This window comes from Anopheles maculipalpis, chromosome 3RL (genome assembly GCF_943734695.1).
Source record: "Anopheles maculipalpis chromosome 3RL, idAnoMacuDA_375_x, whole genome shotgun sequence".
NCBI classification, from domain to species: domain Eukaryota; kingdom Metazoa; phylum Arthropoda; class Insecta; order Diptera; family Culicidae; genus Anopheles; species Anopheles maculipalpis.
In genome coordinates this window covers 14,862,900-14,886,009 of record NC_064872.1, presented here as the reverse complement: position 1 = coordinate 14,886,009, position 23,110 = coordinate 14,862,900, and the positions used below count along the sequence as shown (strand labels likewise).

At 44.4% G+C, this 23,110-nt stretch overlaps 3 protein-coding genes across 3 annotated transcripts in view; 1 reads left to right on the top strand and 2 right to left on the bottom strand.

The window, feature by feature from the left end:
* The window catches only part of LOC126564214 (protein borderless), a 116,567-nt gene extending 108,971 nt beyond the window's left edge, over positions 1 to 7,596 (bottom strand). The window contains exon 1 of the mRNA XM_050221194.1: positions 7,583 to 7,596. The gene's annotated coding sequence lies outside the window, so the exon portion shown is untranslated. The remainder of the gene's footprint in view (positions 1 to 7,582) is intronic.
* The window catches only part of LOC126565285 (uncharacterized), a 433,172-nt gene that overhangs the window by 19,523 nt on the left and 390,539 nt on the right, over positions 1 to 23,110 (bottom strand). The window lies entirely within an intron of this gene.
* On the top strand, positions 18,135 to 21,453 carry LOC126564155 (uncharacterized). Its single transcript, XM_050221108.1, has 9 exons — positions 18,135 to 18,288; positions 18,378 to 18,889; positions 19,015 to 19,189; positions 19,278 to 19,432; positions 19,558 to 19,655; positions 19,844 to 19,989; positions 20,104 to 20,213; positions 20,299 to 20,807; positions 20,891 to 21,453. Exons 1-9 carry the CDS (start codon positions 18,234 to 18,236, stop codon positions 21,450 to 21,452), a joined length of 2,322 nt encoding a protein of 773 aa, XP_050077065.1. The 5' UTR covers positions 18,135 to 18,233; the 3' UTR covers position 21,453.

Here is a 23,110-nt window from a genome sequence, read left to right as displayed (position 1 = left end):
AAGCTGGAACGGAGAATTGTTTCACTTAATCATTCGTCTTATTTCCTCCCCGGCTTGCTTCTGGCCACTGCCACCCTTAATTAGGTTGGATTAGCTCGTGCTGTTGATGGGGCGTGGGGACGACACCCGGCTACCACCGTTACTAGCAGTTTGCCTGCTTGCTTGCTTGCTTGCTGGCCTGTTTGCTTGCTCGCTTGTATTGCAGCTCATCGTCTCACCTAAAAATACCCTCCAGGCAGTGAAATTTTAATGCTTCGACTTTGGATTCGCTTCCCATCGCCGGAGACGTTTTAGGGGCGCTACCGAGGCACCGTAAAAAGGGGCATCAGAATTTCTGAAGTGAAATTATTGGGCCACGGAAGCAACATTTTCTTGCTGAGGCCTTGGACGGGGGGGGGGGGGAGCCATTCTTTGCCCCAGGAGCAAATTAATTCACACCATTCGTGTTAATCCATATCCCTTTGTTTCGCGCTTATCGTTAGCGAGAAAATGGGGCTGGACTGGATGCTTGGTGCTGCTTTCCAGTGCACAGTTTAGCAACACAGGGAGGTGAGGGTTTTGAGCACATTTTTGATGAGTATGATGATTTAACGTGGTTTATCGCACACAATTCATAAACGATACTCAGTGTAAAGTGCGTTTTTTTTTTGCAGAAGATTTTGTGATAAATAGGTGTAATCGAAAATGCTTTCACAGGGTGTGATATTTTAGCTGTTACACTGCAGATTTAATCGAACTCAAGGTGCATTACTATACTTATAGAAATAAATGACTGGTTTGGATAAATATTGGCTCCATGTTCTAAATAATTTATTTTGTATCTGAGGGTTTCTGAGACGACAGCGATGCCTGTCTTCACGCGGTAGGGTTCAAAGGGTTCAAAGTACATCCGTTCTCTCGTAGTGTGAGGACTCACTATCCAACTACGTGGCATCAGCAAGTCTAGAAATTCACTGGATGGTCGCCGTGACCTAGAAGATCCTTAAGCCAAATTGAAGAAGAAGAATTATTGGACTGAGTGATCCTAACGACATTTATTTCAATCGAAACTACTGCAAGTGTCAAACATAAGCAAAAAATGCTAAGAAAAGTGTTGGACCAAGTAACTGTCTTTCAAAACCTCAGGATAGATATTAAATCCCATCCAGATACGTACAAAAGACATATAAATACACAGTCACATGCATCCATGGCAGCCGGTAAAGAGGTAGTGGACTGTGATGTCTACCCCACAGAAGCTGTAGAGAGAAGGACTCGATTTGTCTAGGAGTAAGGAGTGTGTCAGACGGATATGACCAATGTAAAAGCGGGAAAGAATTACTTGATTGTGGCTGAAATCGAGATCTTACCTTTGGTGCTGAGGTCTAGGTTGTGCAAGATGGTGTTCCAATTTTCGGAACTATCTCATATCATTTTAAACCTATACCAAGAACAAGATGTATGACAACGTTATTCTAGTGGATCAAACGGTGCTACAATTGTTGAGGCTTCTTGGGCTGTTGAAAAAGTCCTCGATACTGCTCACGTTCTAGCGACCTCGTTTGCCAATCCAATTTCCCAGTTATTCTAGCAGACGCCATCATTAGATCACTTGTGTGTCCTGCCACACATCCACTGATCGTGTTGGACAAAAAAGAGGTTTTAGGCTAACCATCTGGTGCCATTCTCATGACATGTCCCGAACTTTTTTGCCTGGTGAATCTTTCTCAATGAGGCCACACTTACGGAGCCAAGAAAACCTGTAGATCACACAGTAGCAGTTCTTGACAGTATCCTTTACTCAGTAACGATTAAAGAGTACTGGTACTATACGTATAAACGTTCTATGGAGTCTCAGCTTTGTCTGTCACAACAGATACTGTGAGTGAATACGCTTCTTCATGCTTCAGTATGCTCGGTTGGTCGTCAACCCTTGTGAGCGTATCTCATCATCTATGTTGTGATCAAAGCATCCTTCTTATGTGTTGGCATTCCTTCAGTGCAGATCATTATAATCTGCAATTTTAACACAAATTTTGCGTCATACTTTACTTGTACTATCTCAAAACTTATAACGGCCTAGGCGTAAAGTCATAAAAATGTTTTTGCAGCTGTCCAAAGCTTATCATAATATATCGGTATGCAGCTTTCAGCGTCTTAAATTATTTAGTTGTAAAATGTTTCTTGACAGTGAAGTTTTTGTAATTTTTAGATTTATCATTGCCTTAATTGCATTATTGGGTACTGTTTATTGTCTGTAAAAAAATTTCAAACCTCCAAGAAAACAGAAACAATCGTAATCATAAAGAATAATCCATAACATTAATCACAATAAGAATCTGCATTATTTTTTGTTGTTCACCCGGAACACAAAGCATGTAAAAATTTCTCAGCCCCCTTTCTTACACTCCGCCGTTCTACTTTCCAACAGGATGCTTTCCCAAACGATGCGAAAATTCAAAATCGGCTTGAAACTCAATCATTATGATAAGGTTTTAGACGATACAAACATTTAATTTGATTTTTGCACAAACTTTCCGCTGCAAGCTCTTACAACGATACATTACAACAAACCCCCATCGCCCAACCCCTCCTCCCTTCCTGCATTACAGCGTCAACCCCTCGTCAACACGTCATCATATTTCGTTGTTTTTCCTTCCCAGTTTCCTGCCTTTCCTTCCTCCTCCCTTGCCTGTTACATCGCCTTCCTCACTTTACTCGCTGCTAAACTTCGGTGTATGCTCTGTGCCGCAGCACCAGAACCAGTGCGCCTGTGCTCATTAAATTGCGAAATTAAATTTTCAAAAGCATCATTTTCCACTGCCGACTACTCCATTCTCCGGCGCACCATCATATCCCACCCGCTACCCGCCCAAATGCAATTTGAAAGTCTTCGCACCGTTTGCGAGAGTGGTTTGCGAGCAGTAGTGAGCTTTTCCGTTACATTGTGTGCAGAATCGTGCGCGTCGACGGGAATCGTCACGCTGCGTGTGGGGTGGAGGTTCCAGTGCCCGCGCTTCTTCGCAATGGTAAGGATGGTATGGATGTGTGGATGTCGACATGGCAGTGTGTGTGTGTGTGTGTGTATATGTATGCGTACACTAACGGCGTGTCGCCAGAACGTTTTGCTCCGTTTTTGGAATTTTGGTCGGTTGGTGAAACCGTTTTCCATTTTTGGCACCCCCCTCGCTTATGATGCTGTTGCGTGCTGTAACTCGAATGCGATCGACTCAGGTGTTTTGTTCTCGGTTTGCCCTGTACGAAAAACCCTTCGGTGACCTTGGCGTTTCTCTGGCGCGTTTGGATTTGCGACACTATTTATGCAAACAATGCCACGACCTACATCAATTGAGATAGCGGATAGAGCGTCAGATCTGGAACGGTCGCTGCAAAATTCCAATTACTATTTTTGAATAGAAATATCAAATTGAGTGTATCCTTTGTGTGCTTTAATTGCTTATATTTATATAGCATGGAAATGCAATACAGATATGTTCCAACGGTATGATTGTTTTTGGGGATTTCGAAAGTCAAGGTACTGCCATATTTTTTAAATCCACGAATTAACTGACGGATTCCGTGGAACCTGAGCCTAACTAAGAGACGTACTAATTGTTTTTGACTTCATAGAAAATATTTTAGAGTGATTTCAGTAAAATTTCAATGGACGATTACAAAATTCATTTTCGTACGTGCAAAATCATCTGATCAGTGGTATATAAAATGTGCATTTTTTATGGAAATCTTTAACGATTCTTTTGCAGAAATTGCATAAAATTTAAACTAGCAAACCCGCAAAACCTTAGGAAAAAAATGTCTATAATTAAAAGAAATGTGGAAAAACCGTTTTAGGCTGCAGAAAATGCAACTGTCAAGCACCATTTTCTTCTACTAACAGTTAAGCCTCCTTTTTTTTGCATCAAATTTTTCATACAATTTTTCCCACCCAAAAAGCGACCTGGAAACGTGTAATAAAAATTCCTAAAATATGCTCCAGCTTGTTACAGCAAAACCACATGCACACACACACACACACACACACACACACACACACACACACACACACACACACACACACACACACACACACACACACACACACACACACACACACACACACCCAGCAAGGGTTAAAATTGTGGAGCGTGGAATGTAAAAATAAATAATAAAAAAATACTCGTTGCGCACGCTCATAAAAATGTCGGAAAAGTAAATACTACTAAAACTGGCATCACTCCACATTGGCTTCCACTTCTTCCCCGGGTGTACAGGAGACGGGAGTGATGATTCTGTTTCCGCTTTGCCGTGCATTTACCCGCACGCACAACAAAAGACTGACTCGTCTCCCCCATTCAGCATTAGCTCCAGTAGCTTCGAAAGCGAATTGGCACGGTGCGTGCTATCGGTGCGCTATCTGTGCTAACACTCACTCGGCTGGCACTGATGATAGGCACGCGATAGCTGTGGCCTGTAAGTCGTTGCGCTCTCGAGCGCCTGATTAGTTGTGTTGTTTACATTCCCTTAGTACCCCTGCCTGCTTCTTGCCACCCTGTCCGCCATCTGCTGTGGATGCTGGCGAATGATGCTGGCACCCCAAACTCCCGTACTATTACGCCCAAGTTTCCAGTTCATTGGGTAAACAAAAACACAACAACAAAGCGACAAAACCACCAAAGAAAAATCGCACAGCAAGGGGTTGAAAAAACTGGTCTAAAATTATGTTACAACACAAGCTAACTCGCGCTGTTGTTCCCTTAGTGAAGGCTTTCTCGCCAGCGCTTGTCCGTCTCTTGCCGGAGACGTGTTTATTCTGGTGTTCCGGGTTCGAAAGTTTGCTTTTTTGTTTTGTTTTTCTCGCTTGTGCCACTCATTTTTTATTATTTGTTTACCGCAAAAACTCTGCACACCAATTCTTAAGCCCCCGCGCATCAAACGCTTCACGCACTCAAACTCCACAGCATTCGCGAGCATCCGAACGCGAGCATCCTTTTTCCCCTTGGGTTTGTGTCGTCGGGTTTGACATAGTATCAGTGGGTTTTTCGAAACCCATCGGATTCCTACCGCTCATGAGTGTGAAATAAACATAGCGTGGGCTACCCGAGGTACAGATAACGAAAGAGAAACAAGAAACGTAAACGAGCCCATTAAATTACTCCGTCACACGGTACAAACGAAACGGAAAAGAAACATTGTCAGCGGCAATGGCAATAAATGTTGACTCGAATAAAAGAACTTTGGCAACTCCGGTACGGTCGGTCGGTCCCGGAGTAAGCGGAAGGCTTATTTGGGCTTTAGCATTTAGAGCCGAGCAGAAGGTAGGAAGGCTGGCAGGAACCATACACAGCTGTGTGCTGCTGTGTGCTGGCACTGAGCTTCAACTTTGCAACAATCCCTAAACGAATCCCTCGGCCCATGTCCACGACCGGCGTAGCGCTTTCGTTTATTTCATTTGCCAAGTTTAATGGAGAAAGTTTGCGATACTTTGAAGAGACGAGCACCGACGAAAACGGTGTTACCGATCCACACACGTTCGGCCGAAAACCCCCGTTCCGAGGGAAGCGGTTTTTGGGACAAGATAGTGAAGCCCGAACCATTTGTTCGGATATCATCACAACTGATACACACTGGAGGACGTCCCACAAATTGCCTTTGCTTCGTTGCCTCCAAGCCGTCAAACCATCGCCAGCATCGCCTTCCCGAGTGCTCAGGTGTTACTAGCTTTCGGAGCTACAATGGATAGCAAAAATAGATACTGACTTATGTCCATTTTTTTGTTATTTGTTAATGGTTTTTCAATTTGCCACTTTAATACCGTTTCATTTGTGTCCCTTCCCTTCGAACAGTAAAGGCCCAATCAACTGCACTTCGATTGGTCGGTTGAATGAGAAATAATCCCGTTTTTTTTTTTTTTTCGAAAGAAATTTCAAACATTCAAATCGAATTGGAAGAAAACAAAGATGGGGACGGGAATAAAGCGGGAAAGCACTTTTCTATCGCCCCGTCGGCACTGCTAGAACTGGCTTTTGGATTACCAAACCGTCGGTTGCAGACTTCCGTCGTCTAATGGCCAAGTTGTTTCCGTTGGTAAAATGGCCGCAACCGCAGATTAGTGGATGCAGCAGCAGAACATTCTGTCTCTGTCTCTCGCTCTCTCTTTTACTCTTTGATTCTTTTCCGCTAGATAGTGGGATTACGCAAAATCACTATTTGCTAAAAGTTGTGCAGAAATTTCTTGCCGCAGAACTTGATGCTTTTTTTTTATTGAAATGTTAACACAGTTCAGCTAGTGGAGGTAGTGGATTAAAACTTTCAACTAAAATTGACATTTCGTCACTATTTAAATGTATTTATGGTATGCAGAACTCGTAGGTAACTTGTTCTTTACATGGAATTTACACGCATTCATGTTTAATATTTAAGCCTGTAAATTATTTTTTAGAAAGCACACAGTATTTGCGGTTTGATAAATATCTCAACAAATTAAGACCAAAACCATTTAAACTATTTAAGTGCTGTAAAGATAAATCGAAAACTTAAAAACAAAATTAAGATAAAAAAAATCTAATTTTTAAAACAGAATCGCAGCATAGAAACAAATAGTTGAGATTCCGTACAAAAAGTATAACAAAATAGCATCAGAATACGTTCTAACAAACTTTTTCGAGTAAAAAATTTTATAATATATTTTTCAGAATCCATTAGAAAAAACAAAATAATCATATAAGAATATTTAACAATACAAATTGGGGAGAAAAATCAAGAAAACCCGTCAAGAGGATAATGAATTATGATAAAAAGTGAAAAAATTAGAAGAGTAGCATGCAAATATGAACGAAAAAATAGACGAAAAAAATAAAATCAAGAAAGAGTTTTCAATTCAAAAGAATTGATGAAATGTAATAATATTAAATTTAATGTATAATATTTAAATTAATATTATAAATATAAAATTTTAAAACCCTTTTATTTCTGTTCCTGAAGCTTATTTCTCTTCCTGAACAACAAGCTTATTACTGCCGGCGCAAATCCTTTTTTCCTCTGATTTTTAGTTATTTCAAACAGTTGTTTTCAAAAGTAAATACTCAGAATTCCATCTACTGATCTACCATTACTGCACTATGCAACGTTGATTATTCCTCATCTTTCCAATAAACGTTAAGGTGCCCCAATTAAAATGATAGCTACTGTGTACAGCGCTGATAGTTACACGTTCCAATAATTACAATTGTTAACACCTTTCCAATTATTTTGGTGTTCAGTTCGATCGCACCACCGATTGACTGTGCTCTCTTGGAAGGCAACATACATAAAAATTAGTCCATTCTTTGTACCAGCAATAATGTTCAAACTTTCTGTCCAGCAGTGCCGAACAATTCTATCTCAACGTGCATCTCTCTAACACAGAAATGAAGCTTTTTTCTTCTTCTCTTTACTCCATCATTTCTTCCCGTGAAATAAGTTTTACCCATTCCCTGCGCCACCGCTTTTTCCCGTTCACCTTTTTACGGGTTTTCCCTTAATACTGTTAGATTTGACTTAATGGCTCTCAACATGTCCTCTCAAATGGAACTGCAATTCTATTGAATATTAAAGCTATAATAACTCAAACACAACAACCGAACGGGAGAAAGAGAGATAGAGCGAGAATAAGAGAAAACCAGCAACTGCCAGTGACGCTTGAAACAGGCTAGAGTGAAGGGATGGAAGTTGCACATTTCTGGGCCCCCTCACAATTTCTTCCTAGTGCGCATTTTGTGCCCGTGTGCATACCGGTGCACGATTCGTTTTGCAGTTTTCCTGTGTTTTGCCCCCTCATTTCCGGTTGCTTTCTCAACCTTTCCTGCGCCACCGTTCGAAGGGAATCCGGGAGAATGGGAGCGGAAAAACAACTGAATGTAGTGCTAGTACTACTACTATAGGAATTGTGACGAACGAACCGGCACCGAACTAAACTCACTGAATTTGTTCATCTCGACGCGGACACGGTGGGTGACGGTGTAGCAGTACATTTCTTCATCGCTTTCGTGGATGGAAATAGTTTTCACTCATAATTATGCCCGCCGATAACAAGTTTTCTGACCCCATTTCCATACACCGTCAGCCGTGCTGCGACTGGAGTAAAATGTGTTTTGGTCAGCACAGTGCAGTGCAAACTTTTGCACCGACTTCTGACCACCATTACGCGCGGTCTGAAGTTGTGGGTCGGCACGAAGAAAAACCCAACTCCTGAGGTGAGCCCTTCATGACCACCGGGCCAAGATGGTGGATCGGGTTCTGACTTTTCCAAACTACTTTTCCTTCCCCGTGGTGTTCCAGTTTACCTCGGCGTTTCAGCCTTCTAAACCTCCAACGTCTGCTACGCCTAATTCGATGTCACTTTTTTTGTCCCTTCGTCATAGCGTTTTGGGTTCGTGGGTAGCCGGACGTGACGCTTTGCTGTCACAATTGCATTCAGGCCTCGTTTTTCACCGACTGTCCCGAGGACTTCCGATGATCACTTCACCAAGATCCTGCTTCAGCCTGCTCTCCAGCAGCGAGAAACTGAAGTTTTAACTTGAGCCACAGCAGCAACCAGCCACACACAGAAAAACCCCCGTCGGTCGAGTGTCAGTTAAGAACGAAACCATGCCACCAGCGACAATCGGCGTATGTGTGTGTGTGTGTCTTGTATGTGCCACACGGTGTACTAGTACGGACGTATTTGCTGACATCATCCTCCCACATTCCTTTCGCCCACCCGTTGGCCTGCAGCTGGAGGAAGGCAGGGTGGGCAAAAATTCGTCCATTTTAGTTCCTATTTCTATCCAACGAGCTCGAAAATTACTACATCCTGCAGTTTTGCTGGCCGGTTCAGTCGGTCGGTCGGTGTATGATCGTGCCCGGTCGGTAGCCGCAAGCAATAGCCACAACGCTCCACCGAACACTCTGGGTTCTGGTGTGTGTGTGTGCGCGCTCTCTCACACACAACGCATACAGCTCCAGCGTAAACGTTAACACTGTGTGCACGTGACTGAATTCGGAATGGTGCGATGGGAGCAAGCAAAAAAAGTGGAAAAAAAATAATCAGCTAGCAGGGTCCTTTCCATCATCAACTCCGAAAACCGCTCTCGCTTGCTGATCACTACCCCTAAGGGGGGGGGGGGGGGTGATGGGGGAAACCAGTCCGACCGACGGTACCGGTACAACGGAACGACACAAGATGGCCGCTGCAGGGCAGAAAGATTCACTTCGGATAGGAATTGCTTACAGTGCGCTGCTAAAATACATCAAGAATAGTCATTCCTGCATGTACCAACCACCGGTCAGAACCAGTCAGAAGGGTGTGAGGCAGGAACCGAAGCAATAGTGGGGTGGGAAGGATTTCCTTTCCAATTTTCCGGTCCACACGATTCGGATGATGCTGGTGCGTGGGTGAGTGCGGGATGGACACTTTTCTTTCATTTCCACCCCAAAGCGGAAGTCAAGATCGTCGCTTTTTTTTGTTGCTTCTCAGTTGATGAGAATTACAACAAATAAAACAAAACCAACACAAAAAAAAAAAAGATCATCACAACCACATACAGCCACGGCCGTGCTTTCGTACGCGTTTCAATAAATAAACATTTTATTAAATCGGCATTTTATTACTCTTCCTTTGGCTGTACAATTCATATTGTTCGCACGATTTTTTTTGTCCTCTTTTTGCTTGCTTAGTTATGCTCCGGTACCGGCCAGCAGCAACGCCGGTGTCTTCGTGCCGGCTGGAGACAAATTTCATTCAAAATGTATCCGGAAGGAAGCTGCTCGCGTCGAACGGAAGCGAACGGAACAGTATTGTGTGCGTCGTCGTCCCATGTACTGTCACTCATAGGCCTTTTGTCTCGCGTACACATGTGTGCGTACTTCTCCCTTTTTTTTTTTTGTAGGCACACAAGTACACGCAAAATCCTGCCGTCTCTTGGAGACACTTGATTGAATGTGTGTATGTGTAGGCGAGCTCGCTCCCTTTGCTTCAACAATAGAGCGGAACGAAATTATTTGGCACCCTTCACCCACGTACACTTTGGCGCTTCTTTTGATCGATTTGTCAATTTTTGCCACGGATCGCTACATACCCTTCGATGATGGACACAATGGTGAAAAGAAAAATGGTTCATTAACAGAATGGCAGGAAAGAAGAATGAGGCCGCCCTTTCCTTCCACAGAAACCCCCAAGGGGGAGTTCAGCACCCGTTACCAATCAAACGCAGAGTGAACGGATGAAAATGACAGCTCCGCTTGTTTCTGCACGCAGCGCTCAATTCTGCCAAACGAAAGTGAAAAGGGGGCCGGCGGGGGCAAACGTTGAATAGGGGCGCCGAACGAATAGAAAAGAATTCCGCCGGAATCGATGAGAAAGGAACAAAAAAAAAAGCGCTCGAAGCTCATTCCTCAAATATCTTCATTCAGATTTTTCGATTTCGACCCGCGATTGCGGGTGATAAAATGGTGAAATTGTGCCGCCGTACGTCGGTACGGAGAGCGTGAACCGAGGAAAATAATCAAGCTGTCAACGGTTTTTCGCGCCAGCAATACGTTAATTCGTGGAAGGACATTTTGCCGCGCGCGCACGGTAAAAGCAAAGCACTGTCGTAGGAAAAGTTGCTTTGTAATAGAACAAACGCCGGCCTAGCGCATTGTGTGTTTACCGTTCGCATTTTTCGATTTTGGTACAATTTTTCGTGAATTAGCAAACGTTCCACCGCGAAAAACTCTCCCCGTGTAGAATAATGAGACCTGTGGTTTCGGAGGAGGATTGTGCAGGAATGGTAGCGGGAAACAGCACCAGGGCAGCAGGAAAAAATGTATCATTTTGTGCTAGATCGGTATGCCGTGCGCCATGAAACGATAGTTTCCTGCTGGAAGGATGCCATTCTTCTAGGGTATGTGATTAATGACACCTCTTCGCTATTTTTCGCTGCAAAAGCGCGTATTTCGTGTTCCTTTGTTCTCGTGTTTTAGGTGACAGTATGCTTACTGTTTTGGGTGGTAGGATGGAGAATGTTATGCAAATAGCGCTTTTAAAGTGAAAACAATTTAAAATTTTGCATTTCAATACACACCGCGGGTACTTAGCAATTTATTGCTTTAATCTTAGATGAGTGTGGTCAACAAAATTTGTTTATAGGAAGGTAACAATTATACTAGCGCTTCGAACCTTAACTGATTTACTCATCGCAGCGATATACTTCCTATAAGTTAGGTGATATTTTATGCCATTTTGTAGTAATTATCTACTTTTTCACATCAAAAAATTTATCTTCTATTAGCGTGATGTTTTTCAACGAGGTAAATCTACAGTTCGCGCGATACCAGGCGCCTCCATCTAGAAATTATAACTTTACCAAATTTCATTTAAATTTTTGTTAATTGTAGACTTAAAATTGTGACAGGACCTGCAGATTTCAAAATTTAAATAGCAAGCTCAGGTACTAAGCGCCTCCTGGAAGCTTAGGTACTAGGCGCCTCCACGGATGAGCTATCATTTTACAAATTATGCTTATTATATGCGCCTCGTTATACATTTTTAAACCATACTTTTCAATTTTATCTCCATAATGTTTCATATTTTGAAAAGACCCTCCTTGATATGATCCAGTTGCTAAGAATTTTCCATATCCCGATAGGCGTGTATCTAGAGATTTAGCGTAAATCAGTTTCAGCCCAAAATTTTTAACACATATTCAATGCTTCGTCTATAAACAATATTTTATCTATGAAGTCGTATGTGTAAAAGTATATTCAGCAAATAAATTGTTTCTTTAAATCCAACAACAAATAAAATTCCTACGCATTACAAAGCCTAAATCGGGAACTGGCTGAACGTCAACATTTCATTCTGGCTAGGGAGTACAGTTTGGTCAATCGAATAATGTAACAAAGAACCTTGCAGAAACCTATCAATTAATAATGTATTGCAATAGCACTCATACTCTCCTCAGAAGTACTTTAAGTAGGATGCTACACAGTCCAAAGCGAGGCACGTTCCATTTAATATTTGAACCAATACCGAACGTGTTGTGGAATCTTCCATTACTTAGCTACTTTCTTACTTGCTTTTAGTACTCTACTAAAACTGCTTCGCGGTCATGGCTTGAAGGAGAGGTGCTTGATACCGCTCACGATCTTCTGCCACTTTCAACTGCTAATGCAATGGAGAGAAAAAAAACATTTAGGTGTATACTTTAGTTATTTGAATCATCTATTACCGACCTCAATATTTAGTTTTTATTGTTTGCAGTCATTCAAATATTTTATCAGTACTGAATAAATAATGAGAGAACGTTATAACTTAGAATTTTATTATAAATGTGTGATACAATAATTGCTTCAAGTATCCTGATCCTTAGTAATAATATCGTACAAACAGCTAGCGCATCAAAGCTAGAACAAGAGATAAAAAATGTGATTGTAACTATACCAAAAGACACCGAAAACCCACCAGAAAAGATTAAATTCCGTTGAAAAATGACACACCAGGCCACGTGTATGGTGTCCTTCCTGTTACCACCAACGCCACTAACATGGGAATCTTTTCTGTCCACACGCTTGTCTTCCATCCTTTTATTCTCTGCCAGCCATACATCTACGGTAACGATCAACCCGCGCTCATCCCCAGTAGCAACAGCAACTTCACGGGACCTCTTATCAAATCACTGTGCACGAATAATTTATCATCCACTCACCTAAACCGGAATTTGTCACGGCGGTTTGGATCCCTAATTGACGATATTTGTTTTGCCACTCAGCGTATGCTTGGAACGGCCCGCTTACGCCGAAGTGAGGTGAAGCCATCCGATCCCATTCCCGACTAACACGGTGCGGCTATTGAAGTGTGAATTAATTTGATTTGCTTAATCATTACGCCCAACGTAACAAGGCGTGTGAGGGAGTCGGCGACCCAACGTAACGATGCGTTTCGTTTGTATAATTACGATAGCACTCCGGGCATCCTGTGTTCTGGGGTAAAAAGGGCTATAGCCCGCTACGTATGCGTAGGACGACATTTACCCGGACACGGACGAACGCTTCTGTCAAAGCTCATTCGCACCTTTTGGGCGTGCGAGGACGAGATCGTTCTGGCATCTTGACACGGCTGTGTGGCATTAGTTCATGTGTGCAGACGGATGAGTTGTTCTCTGTAAAGCGGAACACTGCCTGCCTCTCTTTCCCTCCCGGTTGAATGTCCTCTCCTGACCGGACAGTTGGAAACACATCTTCCAGACGATCGCCGAGCGTCTCCTGGGGAATGGTGACGACCGACCCGAAACCGATTGCCGGATATTGTCGGGGTCCAGAAACCTCAGCAAACATCATTATACATTTCCTTTCGCATGGTTCAGCAAGATGATGACGATGATTGGACGATGATTGAGGGTGCGGTACACCAGGAACACTGCGCTCCGACGCGTTCCCAGCCACAAACCACACTGCCCCACCCGTTCGATCCACGCCGTTTCGATCGAACGGTACACACTCGAATTAATATTTATTCAATTTTCCAACCGTCCCAAAACTCGGCACAGAAACTTATGTTATACAACATCAACACTCTGCACCCAATGTTTTCTCCTGGGATAATTTGTGACTCCGAACTTTATCGAGAGGGATGAAATCGCCCGAACTAACCGAAAGTGATGTAATAACTCTTGTAGGCGTTGTTAACAGTTCGTTGGCCGGATTTGTAAATTGATAATCGAATTTTTCGGTACGGGGTTGATTAAAAACTCACACGAGCGTAAAAGCGTATGTGGCCGGGTTGAGGGTTCGGTTTGATTATTGAATTATCGGTGCAAGTTGTTATTTTTAGAGAAAGAACTTTAAAAAAAAAGTTCAACAAAATATGTAATGGTTTGACTTAAGAGTAAAGCTTTCTTGGTTAGAATATCTTTTGTGATTTTTTTGCGTAACAATTTGATAAAAATTCCATCTAATCATTTTTTGAAACGAACAAAATCCGCCTAAAATTATCTATTTATGTAGAAGGTAATGTTCAGCTTCTTTTAACGACCTGCTAGGTCATCCCGTCCTAATAGCTTGTTGAACTTATTCACAAGGTTTTTAATTGAAGGAAAATTTCAACGAGGATAACCGAGACACTATCGTTTAATAATTCGTCTTGAAACTTTGATGTACCGATCAGAGCATCCGGCTAAATGACGATGAATAGCATGGGTAAGACGAATACGGTTGTACAAAATTTACCATCAAAGACTAAGCCGAAGTCCTGCATGTAATAATGTGAATCGAAAAATAAACTCAATAGGTACCTCAGTAGAGACTAAAAGATGCTGAAAATTACTATCTTCTTAGTGTTATTATGATAATAATTATTATTAAACTGTATTCATCAAACTGTATGGACAGTAATACTTAACATCAAAAACACTGTTCTAACACGTTCGCTTGTTAGAACAACCGGCCTTTGCAGGATTCGACCGAGTAACGGAAGTCGAAAAGTGGGTAAACCACATCGAATGTTCTGCCTGACCCAAAGTTCATTTGACAGTAAACAAGTAATCATAACGATTTGGAGTTGTTGAAGGATTGCAGAGTTATCATGTTCCCCGTAAGCAGGTTAGCGATGAAAAATTGTTGAACTATCCAGCGTCTATCCTTTAACTGGTGTTGGCCAAGGAGCTAAAGATGAGCTTCTTAAGAAGGATATTCGCTACCTGGATCTCACGGAAGTAGATGGATCGCTTAGCGGGAAAGCTGTACTATGGTGCAGTAGAGCCTTGAGATGGCTTTGAGACACATGGGGTCCTTGAGGTCTCTCGACGTTATAACTTCTACTTCATGGAAGTCAAAGGTCAGTTTAGTGTCCAGCATAGCATCAGGATCTCTTATATGTGTTGCAAGATCGATAAGAGTTCCGTCAATATTATCTCAAGCTCTACTGAATTATATTACCTGTAATGTTTTCAATACATAACTTTAGTTGATTCCGGATCCACCAGTGGTAGAAGTTGTCTACGTGCTGTTGTAGCTCATACCGATCGAAGACTTTGTATATTTCTTCGCATAAAGAGTTTAACGTAGTCGGCTAACATAAGGCATTTGTCTGCAGACAGTACATAAGCGAACTGATGAAATGATTCGTTGAAACAGGAAGCTTTGCATAAATAACTTTCTCAAACTCTTTGGTGCCTGGATGTTATCTAACCTTTCTGCAGTCTCGTCAGAGTAGTAACTGGTTATTAAGTCCTAGAATGAGATGAAAACATGCTCAGCTAACACCCAAACTGCCATCCCGAGAAAAGCTGTCAATATTTTTGTTCAAAGATGTATTCAATGTAGGATTCAAACTCATACGAGTTTATAGATTCAGCATCCACCATAAGGTTTTTAAAGAAGTATTACACATGCACATTTGACTGCAGTTTGGTGGTAGAGATGACAAAGATAGGACGACGCATAACAGAAACGGGGTTTAAATGTCATCCGAACCGCTACGACAAATCTATGCGTATAAAAATGGTAACAATACATGTGAAAAATAACACATTTCTCAACTTCTATTCGCTTATCGAATCTCCTGTTATCAAATGAAAAATTTCCCTCAAAATAACAAATAGCACAAACGGAACAACTTTCAAAGAGAGTGTACACGCAAAAAACTCAGTCCAATCAACTGGCAATGGTTCCGGGAGTCAATGAGTTATTTCTCTTTGTTGTACGAAACAAGCCGTGAACATTCAGCACTCCAAAAAGATGTAAAGTACCATTCCCATCCCGTCCTAGTGTTGCCTAGCGGCAGAAGCGGATGAAGGCGCTCGAACCGCCTCGGACCCAGGAAGCAGCCAGTGTTCGGGCTGACATCAGCAAAAGGAAGTTTACATTTCGGCTTCAAAGCACTTTTCTTATCTTGCTCTCGGTCTCTTTTGGTGCACAAAAAAAAACAGACAAACAGACACCGCACACAGTGGGGTTGACCGTTCCGGACCAGCCAGATAGCGCAAACAAAGTCACAGATCACAGATTCGAACAGGTTAGGTTTTCGAATTGCCGCACCGTTTCCCTTCCCGGGGTAGAGTACACGCTCGCTCTAATAATGAAGAGTTCATCAGTCTCGGGACTTGGACTATCGAATCGTTGCCGTGGTTTGGTGCCCGGAACAAATAAAACCCCTCTGGTGGAAAGTTCTATCCCGATAAATGGCTTGCCTAAGTACAGCAAGTACCAACCATTGTCCACACAGAAGAATAAGACACCATTATTGGCGTGCCCGTTGGGCTTAGGAACCTCAGAGCATGGTGGGTTCTTTATCGGAATCGTACCAACCAGGACCGGTAGAAGAAAAAAACACGACAAACCCCGGAAGTGCTTAGACATACAATCGCACCCGGCGATTGCTGTCCCTTTTGGCAAATTGAACATAATACACTGGGAGAATCAATCGTACTTCTTCGGGTTCCTTCCGGGGTTCATGCTTTCTACTTGGGTTCGAAACTCTCTGACGGGCAAACTTGAAGCACTAAGTAGTTACCATGCTCCTTGTCAACCGTACCGTAGCACCAGTGACAGAAAGGGATGAAGCGTTAAATTGATTTATCGTCTTAATTTTCCCAATGCTTTTTCCTTCGAGGAAACTCGCACTCGAGGGCGGTACTCGGGCTTGAATACCGGCCACCGTAGGGTGTGTCACCCTGGAAACAGAACACGAAACGTAACCGTGAGTGTCGAGCTATTTTTCTTACCTGACCCCGCGCGGGTACACAGATATTTTTGGTTCGCTTTGCAAGACAAACTACAATCGCATCTGGCCCGGGAAAAGAGCACCATCCTGTGGGGATTAAACAACGAACCGATGATGCATCGGTGGTTTTTGGATGCTCTCTTCCTCTCTTGAATTGTTTTCATTCGTGCTTTAAATTTTATTCTTCCGAAACCCCCAAACTACTCCACCCTTTCGGACCATTTTCCAAACCGTATGTTTTTGGCCATTTATCATTTACATGCTCGGCAATCGATCAGCAATCACCGACCGAATATCGGTTAGTAGAGAGATGCGTGCTACTTCGCCGGAGCGAAACAAAAAAAAGATTGATGCGTGTTCATAAAAAGGACATATTTTTAAGTGGTATTTCGTCCGTCGTGCAGCTTCTCGAATTCCTGGAACGGTTCGTCTCGGTCGTTGTGGCAAAGAAAATAAAAACCCCCCCTCGGTGGCCAACCGAACAACGGGTAGTAGAAGTTGATTAGCTGATCATTGTCTGTCTAGGGACCGTGGGCGCGGGATGCCTCCGCATTCTTCCACCCTGCGTAATCGAATTTAGGGGCGGTGTGTTGCCAGTGCCATCCTTGAACGTGACTGATTGCCTGTGCCCTTACGCGACGCTACGGAAGGAATAAAGCAAAAAAAGCCTTTTCCCTCTCTAGATGTCCTAAAAATACTAACCTACCTTTTTTATGTTCCCGTCTTATTTTCTGTGTTTCGGTTCCTTTCTTTCCAGTGCCCTTCCCTTCCGTGGAGACCGGTTTTAGTTGCTGCCAAAGAGAAAAACCCCCCTTGGAAACTGACGCCGCTCTATGAAGAAAGAGTGTTTTTTCGAGAAACCATTAGGAAGGTAGTGCGTTTCTGCCACGGGCTAAAACATTGCTCGGTTAGCAGCGTGCAAAGCAAACAGAACCTAGAACCCAATTTTACATCCCGCAAATACTGGCCACCTACTACCAGGACCTTCTTGCTGCACGGCGCTGGGCATACTCTCTTAGTAAATAATTACATTTACTCGTTAAAGCTACTTTCACCTGAACTTGTCTCGGTCCTTGTCCTGGATGGTGAGGGAATTTTTTGAGGAAAGCAAGCCAGCAGGGCTTTCAGCTAACTAGCGAAAATGAAGATTCGACGTTCTTTCTGTGCTGCAAGATTTTGTAGAATTAGACAAAATTGAAGAGAAAGAGAGAGAGAGCAACAACAGCCTCGAAACAAACAAAAACCAGGAACTCACTCCAGGAACGAATACACCAATCTGTTCCCGGCTATTGTGAGCCAAAAATTGGCAGGATTCGCTTTATCGAATCATAGCAACTTTCGTAGCCGCGTGCTCATTTCGATCCACCAAAGTAACTAAGGATCGACGGCGGTCGGTGGCCAATTTGGAACGTGCGAGAAGCGAGCACCGTAGCACCGCTTTTAATGCAAGGAAGGAAGCGTTTAGCAAAAGTGGAAATTGAGCAATTTCGAAAGAATTTGTTTGTGGACGACTGGGACGCCGGGTGGATGCGCAACGATGAGTGTCCATAGTTGTATGAGTATTTTCCTGTTCGGTACCAACGTATTAGCAGGTGAGACTGTGGTGCTGGTGCTGCTAATGATGAAGCTGTTAATTTAATTCGATTTTTGCTACACCGGCTCGGCGTGGCACATTTTGCAGGTCTACTAGTGACGGCCCTTGCCAGTGAGGTTGGTACCAGCTCGACCGCGCTGCTTCACAAACTGCCGATTGCGCTTCCCACCACCGAAACACCACCGTACGGTGCACCACGGCCACTACCACCCCATCGGGGGATACCGTACGATGAGGGTGACCCCGGTCCGGGCCGTCCCGGGGACATCATCGCCGACAGTAATGCCTTCGTTGCGGCCGACATTATTAACCTCGACCGGGACGGTGCGGTTAGCTTTATACCGCGCCGGGACCTACGGTACCAGCGTGCCGTACCGCCGGAGTATGCCGGTGCGTCCGCGTTGCCCCACTGCGAAACCTTCACGATGGGCGACCCGGACTCGAAAACGCTGTACAACCCGGGCTGGCCGGGCAACTATCCGAACAACAGTGATTGTGTGGTGGTGCTGGAGGCACCGGTTGGCTTTCTGGTACGGCTTGACTTCCGGGACCACTTTCACATCGAACCGTCGGAGGAGTGCAAGTACGACTTTCTCGAGGTAATGATGCGTGACGAGCGATTGGACCCATCAACGTTGTGAACTCTGCTTCAATGCACTAATCGGGTTCCGTTCCGTTTTTTTCTTATGTCCTCTCTCTCTTTCTCTCTTTCTCTCGCTCCCAGGTCCGTGATGGAGCGCACGGATTCTCGACGCTGATCGGCAAGTACTGTGGTCAAACCTACCCGCCCATGATCACCTCGAAGGAACGGTTCCTGTGGTTGCACTTTCACTCGGACGAGAACATCGAGTACAATGGGTTCGTCGTGGTGTATGATTACGTGCCGCGACCCACTTCGTGTAAGTAGGCAATGCACGGGACTGACCATCCTCTGACAAGCACAGTGTCCACTTTACTGACGTCGAGTGGTTTCTGCCACTTTTACAGCAATCTACGATGACGAAAGCTGCCGCATGGAGGTGTCCGGAATGGAAGGGTTCGTAAACCGTACGGATGTGCCACGCGAAAAGCAGCAAACTGTGATCGAACACGGCCTATCGCTCGACTGCATGTGGGTCGTTACGGTGGCGGATGGGTGGAAGGTAGGGGCGCGCTAAATCAATCGATTCTTAGCACCTGATTATCCGCATTTCACGTGTGCTTTTCGAGCAACATTTTGTACCCGATGGAGTTGGTTCATTCGTTCCCCTTTAATTTCGATTCCCAGATTCAACTGTCCTTCCTGAAGTTTAAGCTGGAACGACCGAATGATTGCGAAAGCAACTTCGTCGATGTGTTCACCGAACGGACGGATCTACCCTCGAGGTAAGGGGGTGTCCAAAAGCGTACATGGACAAGATAATTCAATCTCCCAGCGTCGTCCTGGTTGTGCGGATGTATAGCCGCCGCCTATAGGACTGTATAGGCCGTATATAGGACTAGCCGTGTGACCTGGGCAACCCAAGCACAAATTAACTACCGCTGCCCTAACCGTTCGTTCTTCTCTTCGCCAGACTGAAAAACTTTTGCGGCTCCATCGCAGACTCGGTCGTATCGCGCTCGAACGTTCTGCACATCCGCTTCTTCGCGGAAGCGGCCGCCATTAATTCCACCTTCTCCATCCTCTTCACTGCATTTAGGGAGAAGGCGGCCGGCGAAAGTAAGTAGCTGCCGCATTATGATTGCCCATTGGGCTTCGCGCTTTTGTATCGGCCGGTTTAATTTACGGTTTCGATTTCCCTTACCTTACCCCCATGGTACCATTACACACCAGCGTGCGATGACACGGAGTACGACTGCGAGGATGCGACCTGTATTTCCGGCGAGCTGCGATGCAACGGGCGTATCAATTGTCGGTTCCGGTGGGATGAGGATGAGTGTCAGGTTAGGTGTTCACTTCCCTTCAATCTCTCCACACTGCTACAGTACTATAATGTCACGTTTTTCGCTGTGTGCACTCAATTCGCAGAAACAAGCGGCCGCCCAATCGGAGCACGTCATCATCATTGTGATTGTCTTCGGGCTCATACTCGGCGGCATGATACTGCTGTTTCTGTTCAACTGCAGCCGCAAGATTATACGCGACCACAAGATTATCCGCGAGCACATCCGCCAGTCGCGGGAAAGCAAGCTGAACGAGCTCGGGCGCCATTCGACGAAAAAGCTGGTCGATCTGGACATTACCAAGCTGCCACCGCCCGCCTTCGACAAGGATCCGATCAATGTGCTCGAAAGCAGCAGCACGACCAACGTGAACAATGGACAATATTATCGCGACATGGGCATCGGCAGTGTCGGTGGGGGTAGTGCCGGCAGTGGGGGTGGGACGGCCGGACCGCACATGTTTAGCAGCCGGATAGACATTAAGGCGGACCCGCAGGATGTGCTGCGGGGCAGCTATCACGAGGATCCGCTGTCTCGGTCCGGCACGCTGGGGCGCGATGGTGGCGGCATGTGCGATATGGCGTGTCAGACGAGGTACGTGTACACGAGATGCATTGTTCTAGATGGTTAGAATTACAACATCTTGCTCACTCTCTTGTGTCTTTAACATGTTGCAGGGAATCGCTCTTCCAACCAGTCTTTAAAAATAAGGTCAATCAATCGCCGAATCAGCTGCAGAACAGCATACGCTTCTCGACGTTCGGGTACGAAGCGCAACAGCAGCAGGAGCAGCAACAACTACCGGCTGTCACACCCCCACCGCCAAGGGTGAAACATCACCATCATCATCATCACCATCACCATGCCGGTGGTACGCTCGAAGGAACGAAAGGCTCCAAGGTGAATCGTATCGAGCTGGAGGACCTATCACCGCCCGGTTCGGGCGGGTACGAGGACCGTGGGGACGAGATGCAGCAACAGCTGCAGCAACATGGCCACCCGCCCGGTCAACATGGTCACTCGCACGGCCATACGCACACGCACCAGCATCATCATCCACATACGCTACAAAAGATAGCCCACGAGCGAAACTTGACTGAGACCGGTGTTGGTCCCGGTGCGGGACGACCTGGCGGCGGTGGTGGGGGTGGTGGAGGAGGCGGAAGTGGTGGTGGATCCTATGGTGCCGATATCCGGAAGTCGGCACCGGACGTCATCATCATGACCTCCTCCCATTGACCCACGGGTCGGTCGGGAATGTGGATTAGCTAAATTGGATTTAGGAATATTGTTTTTTCGGTATTTTTTTTTTTTTTAAAGAGAGAGAGAGAGAGAGAGAGAGAGAGAGAAAAAAGGAATGCGTTTTATTTCCACCTGGCGTGTGTTGGTCGTGATGGTGACCGACGCTACGCCTCCCGGAAAGTATCGTTATTGCGCCATAAAGTGCTCTTCTTGGTTAGTTGTTTTAATTGAATTACTTGTGGGGACGGCACGGTCGCGTGAAATTTCCTCACGCCTTTTTCAAGTTTTTTTATTGAGATTAGTAAAAACAGCAATCGATCCTCAGATAAGTTGAGCTTAGGATTAAGCGATCTTTCCGTGTAATCGATATCGTTTCTTTCGTACTAATTTAGAACACGTGCCACGTGTCGCAGTCACACAGACCGACAGAGGTGAAGTGCTCGCAAGTTTTGCAAGTAGGATAGGGTAAATGTTAGAATTATTATCACACAAAGATGTCACGTTAGTCCGCTGATACCATGTGGTGTGATGGAGAGCGGAAAGAAGACAGTTTTTTTGGGGCGGGAAAGCCCTATACGCTCCACAACGTACTAACACAACATTCAACATTGCACCATACTGGGTTTCAAGTGCATACACACACACACACATACAGACACACTTACATGAGCATGTAGGTTCGATGAGGATCTCTTTCTCGGACGAAGGTACCAATCGCAGGCCGAAGAATTAGCTAATGGTTTACTCGATCGATAGTCGATCGGAACGCAGTAAAATGCTAAGTTAGGATGTAACGGAAGTATTTGTAGGTCCGTGATGTTGTTCCGCGGTGTATCGAGGGCCGAAAGACACGCAGCTAGATACCATTTTGTACATATATTGTCAATCAAATTGTCCCGTTAGAAGACATTTTCCCACTTTTTGCATCATCAATTTGTTACGTTTCTTGGCGCACGCCAAAGAAAAACTTTAATTTACAACAAAAATGGCGAGAAAGACGATTGTTATAAAAAGATTGGAAAGCGTATCTGACGATCCAGAATTTACTGGACGGATGCCAACTCTTTGTTCACGGAAGCCTTGCAGAGATTAGTGACAACACCACTAGATTTGGAGCTGCTTTGAGACAGGTTATTTTATATTACTTTAACTTTAATATCTTGTACATGTGTTGCTGGTTGATTAGTGATTTAACAAGCATTAAAGAGGCAACAGGCATGATGGAGTAAGTTTTATGAAATTTTACCGGCAAATCTTTGTTACCAGCATGACTGTAATACTTTGAGTTAGTTTCGTTAACGACCTTTTCCCTGAGCAAAACAAAAAAAAAACGAAACATTAGCGTGTACGGTTGGAACCAAGTGCAATGGACCAATCGTTGAAATTGAACCAAAATCAAATGACAAAACATAACCATGAATCAACAAAACCTACACCTAACGTGTATTTTGTACAGCAACCTCTCCACTGTCATACGATTTGTTACCTTAAATCAACTGTAACTATATGGATACACCATAGTGTCTAGATCATCAGCACATCATACATTTTACAAGCGACTTGTATAGTGATGCACCCAACCAAATGACCACTGAGCAGAATATGCCAAATTAACTCGTAACAGACCAGGTACAGGAAACTTACAGGAAGTGCTA

What these genes read in the sequence shown, in the direction of transcription:
- LOC126564155 (XM_050221108.1), top strand. Translation starts at nt 18,234, where the DNA reads ATGAGTGTCCATAGTTGTATGAGTATTTTCCTGTTCGGTACCAACGTA. An exon ending in CGGTACCAACGTATTAGCAG is followed by an intron (nt 18,289 to 18,377) that starts GTGAGACTGTGG and finishes CACATTTTGCAG; the next exon opens with GTCTACTAGTGACGGCCCTT. An exon ending in GATATGGCGTGTCAGACGAG is followed by an intron (nt 20,808 to 20,890) that starts GTACGTGTACAC and finishes AACATGTTGCAG; the next exon opens with GGAATCGCTCTTCCAACCAG.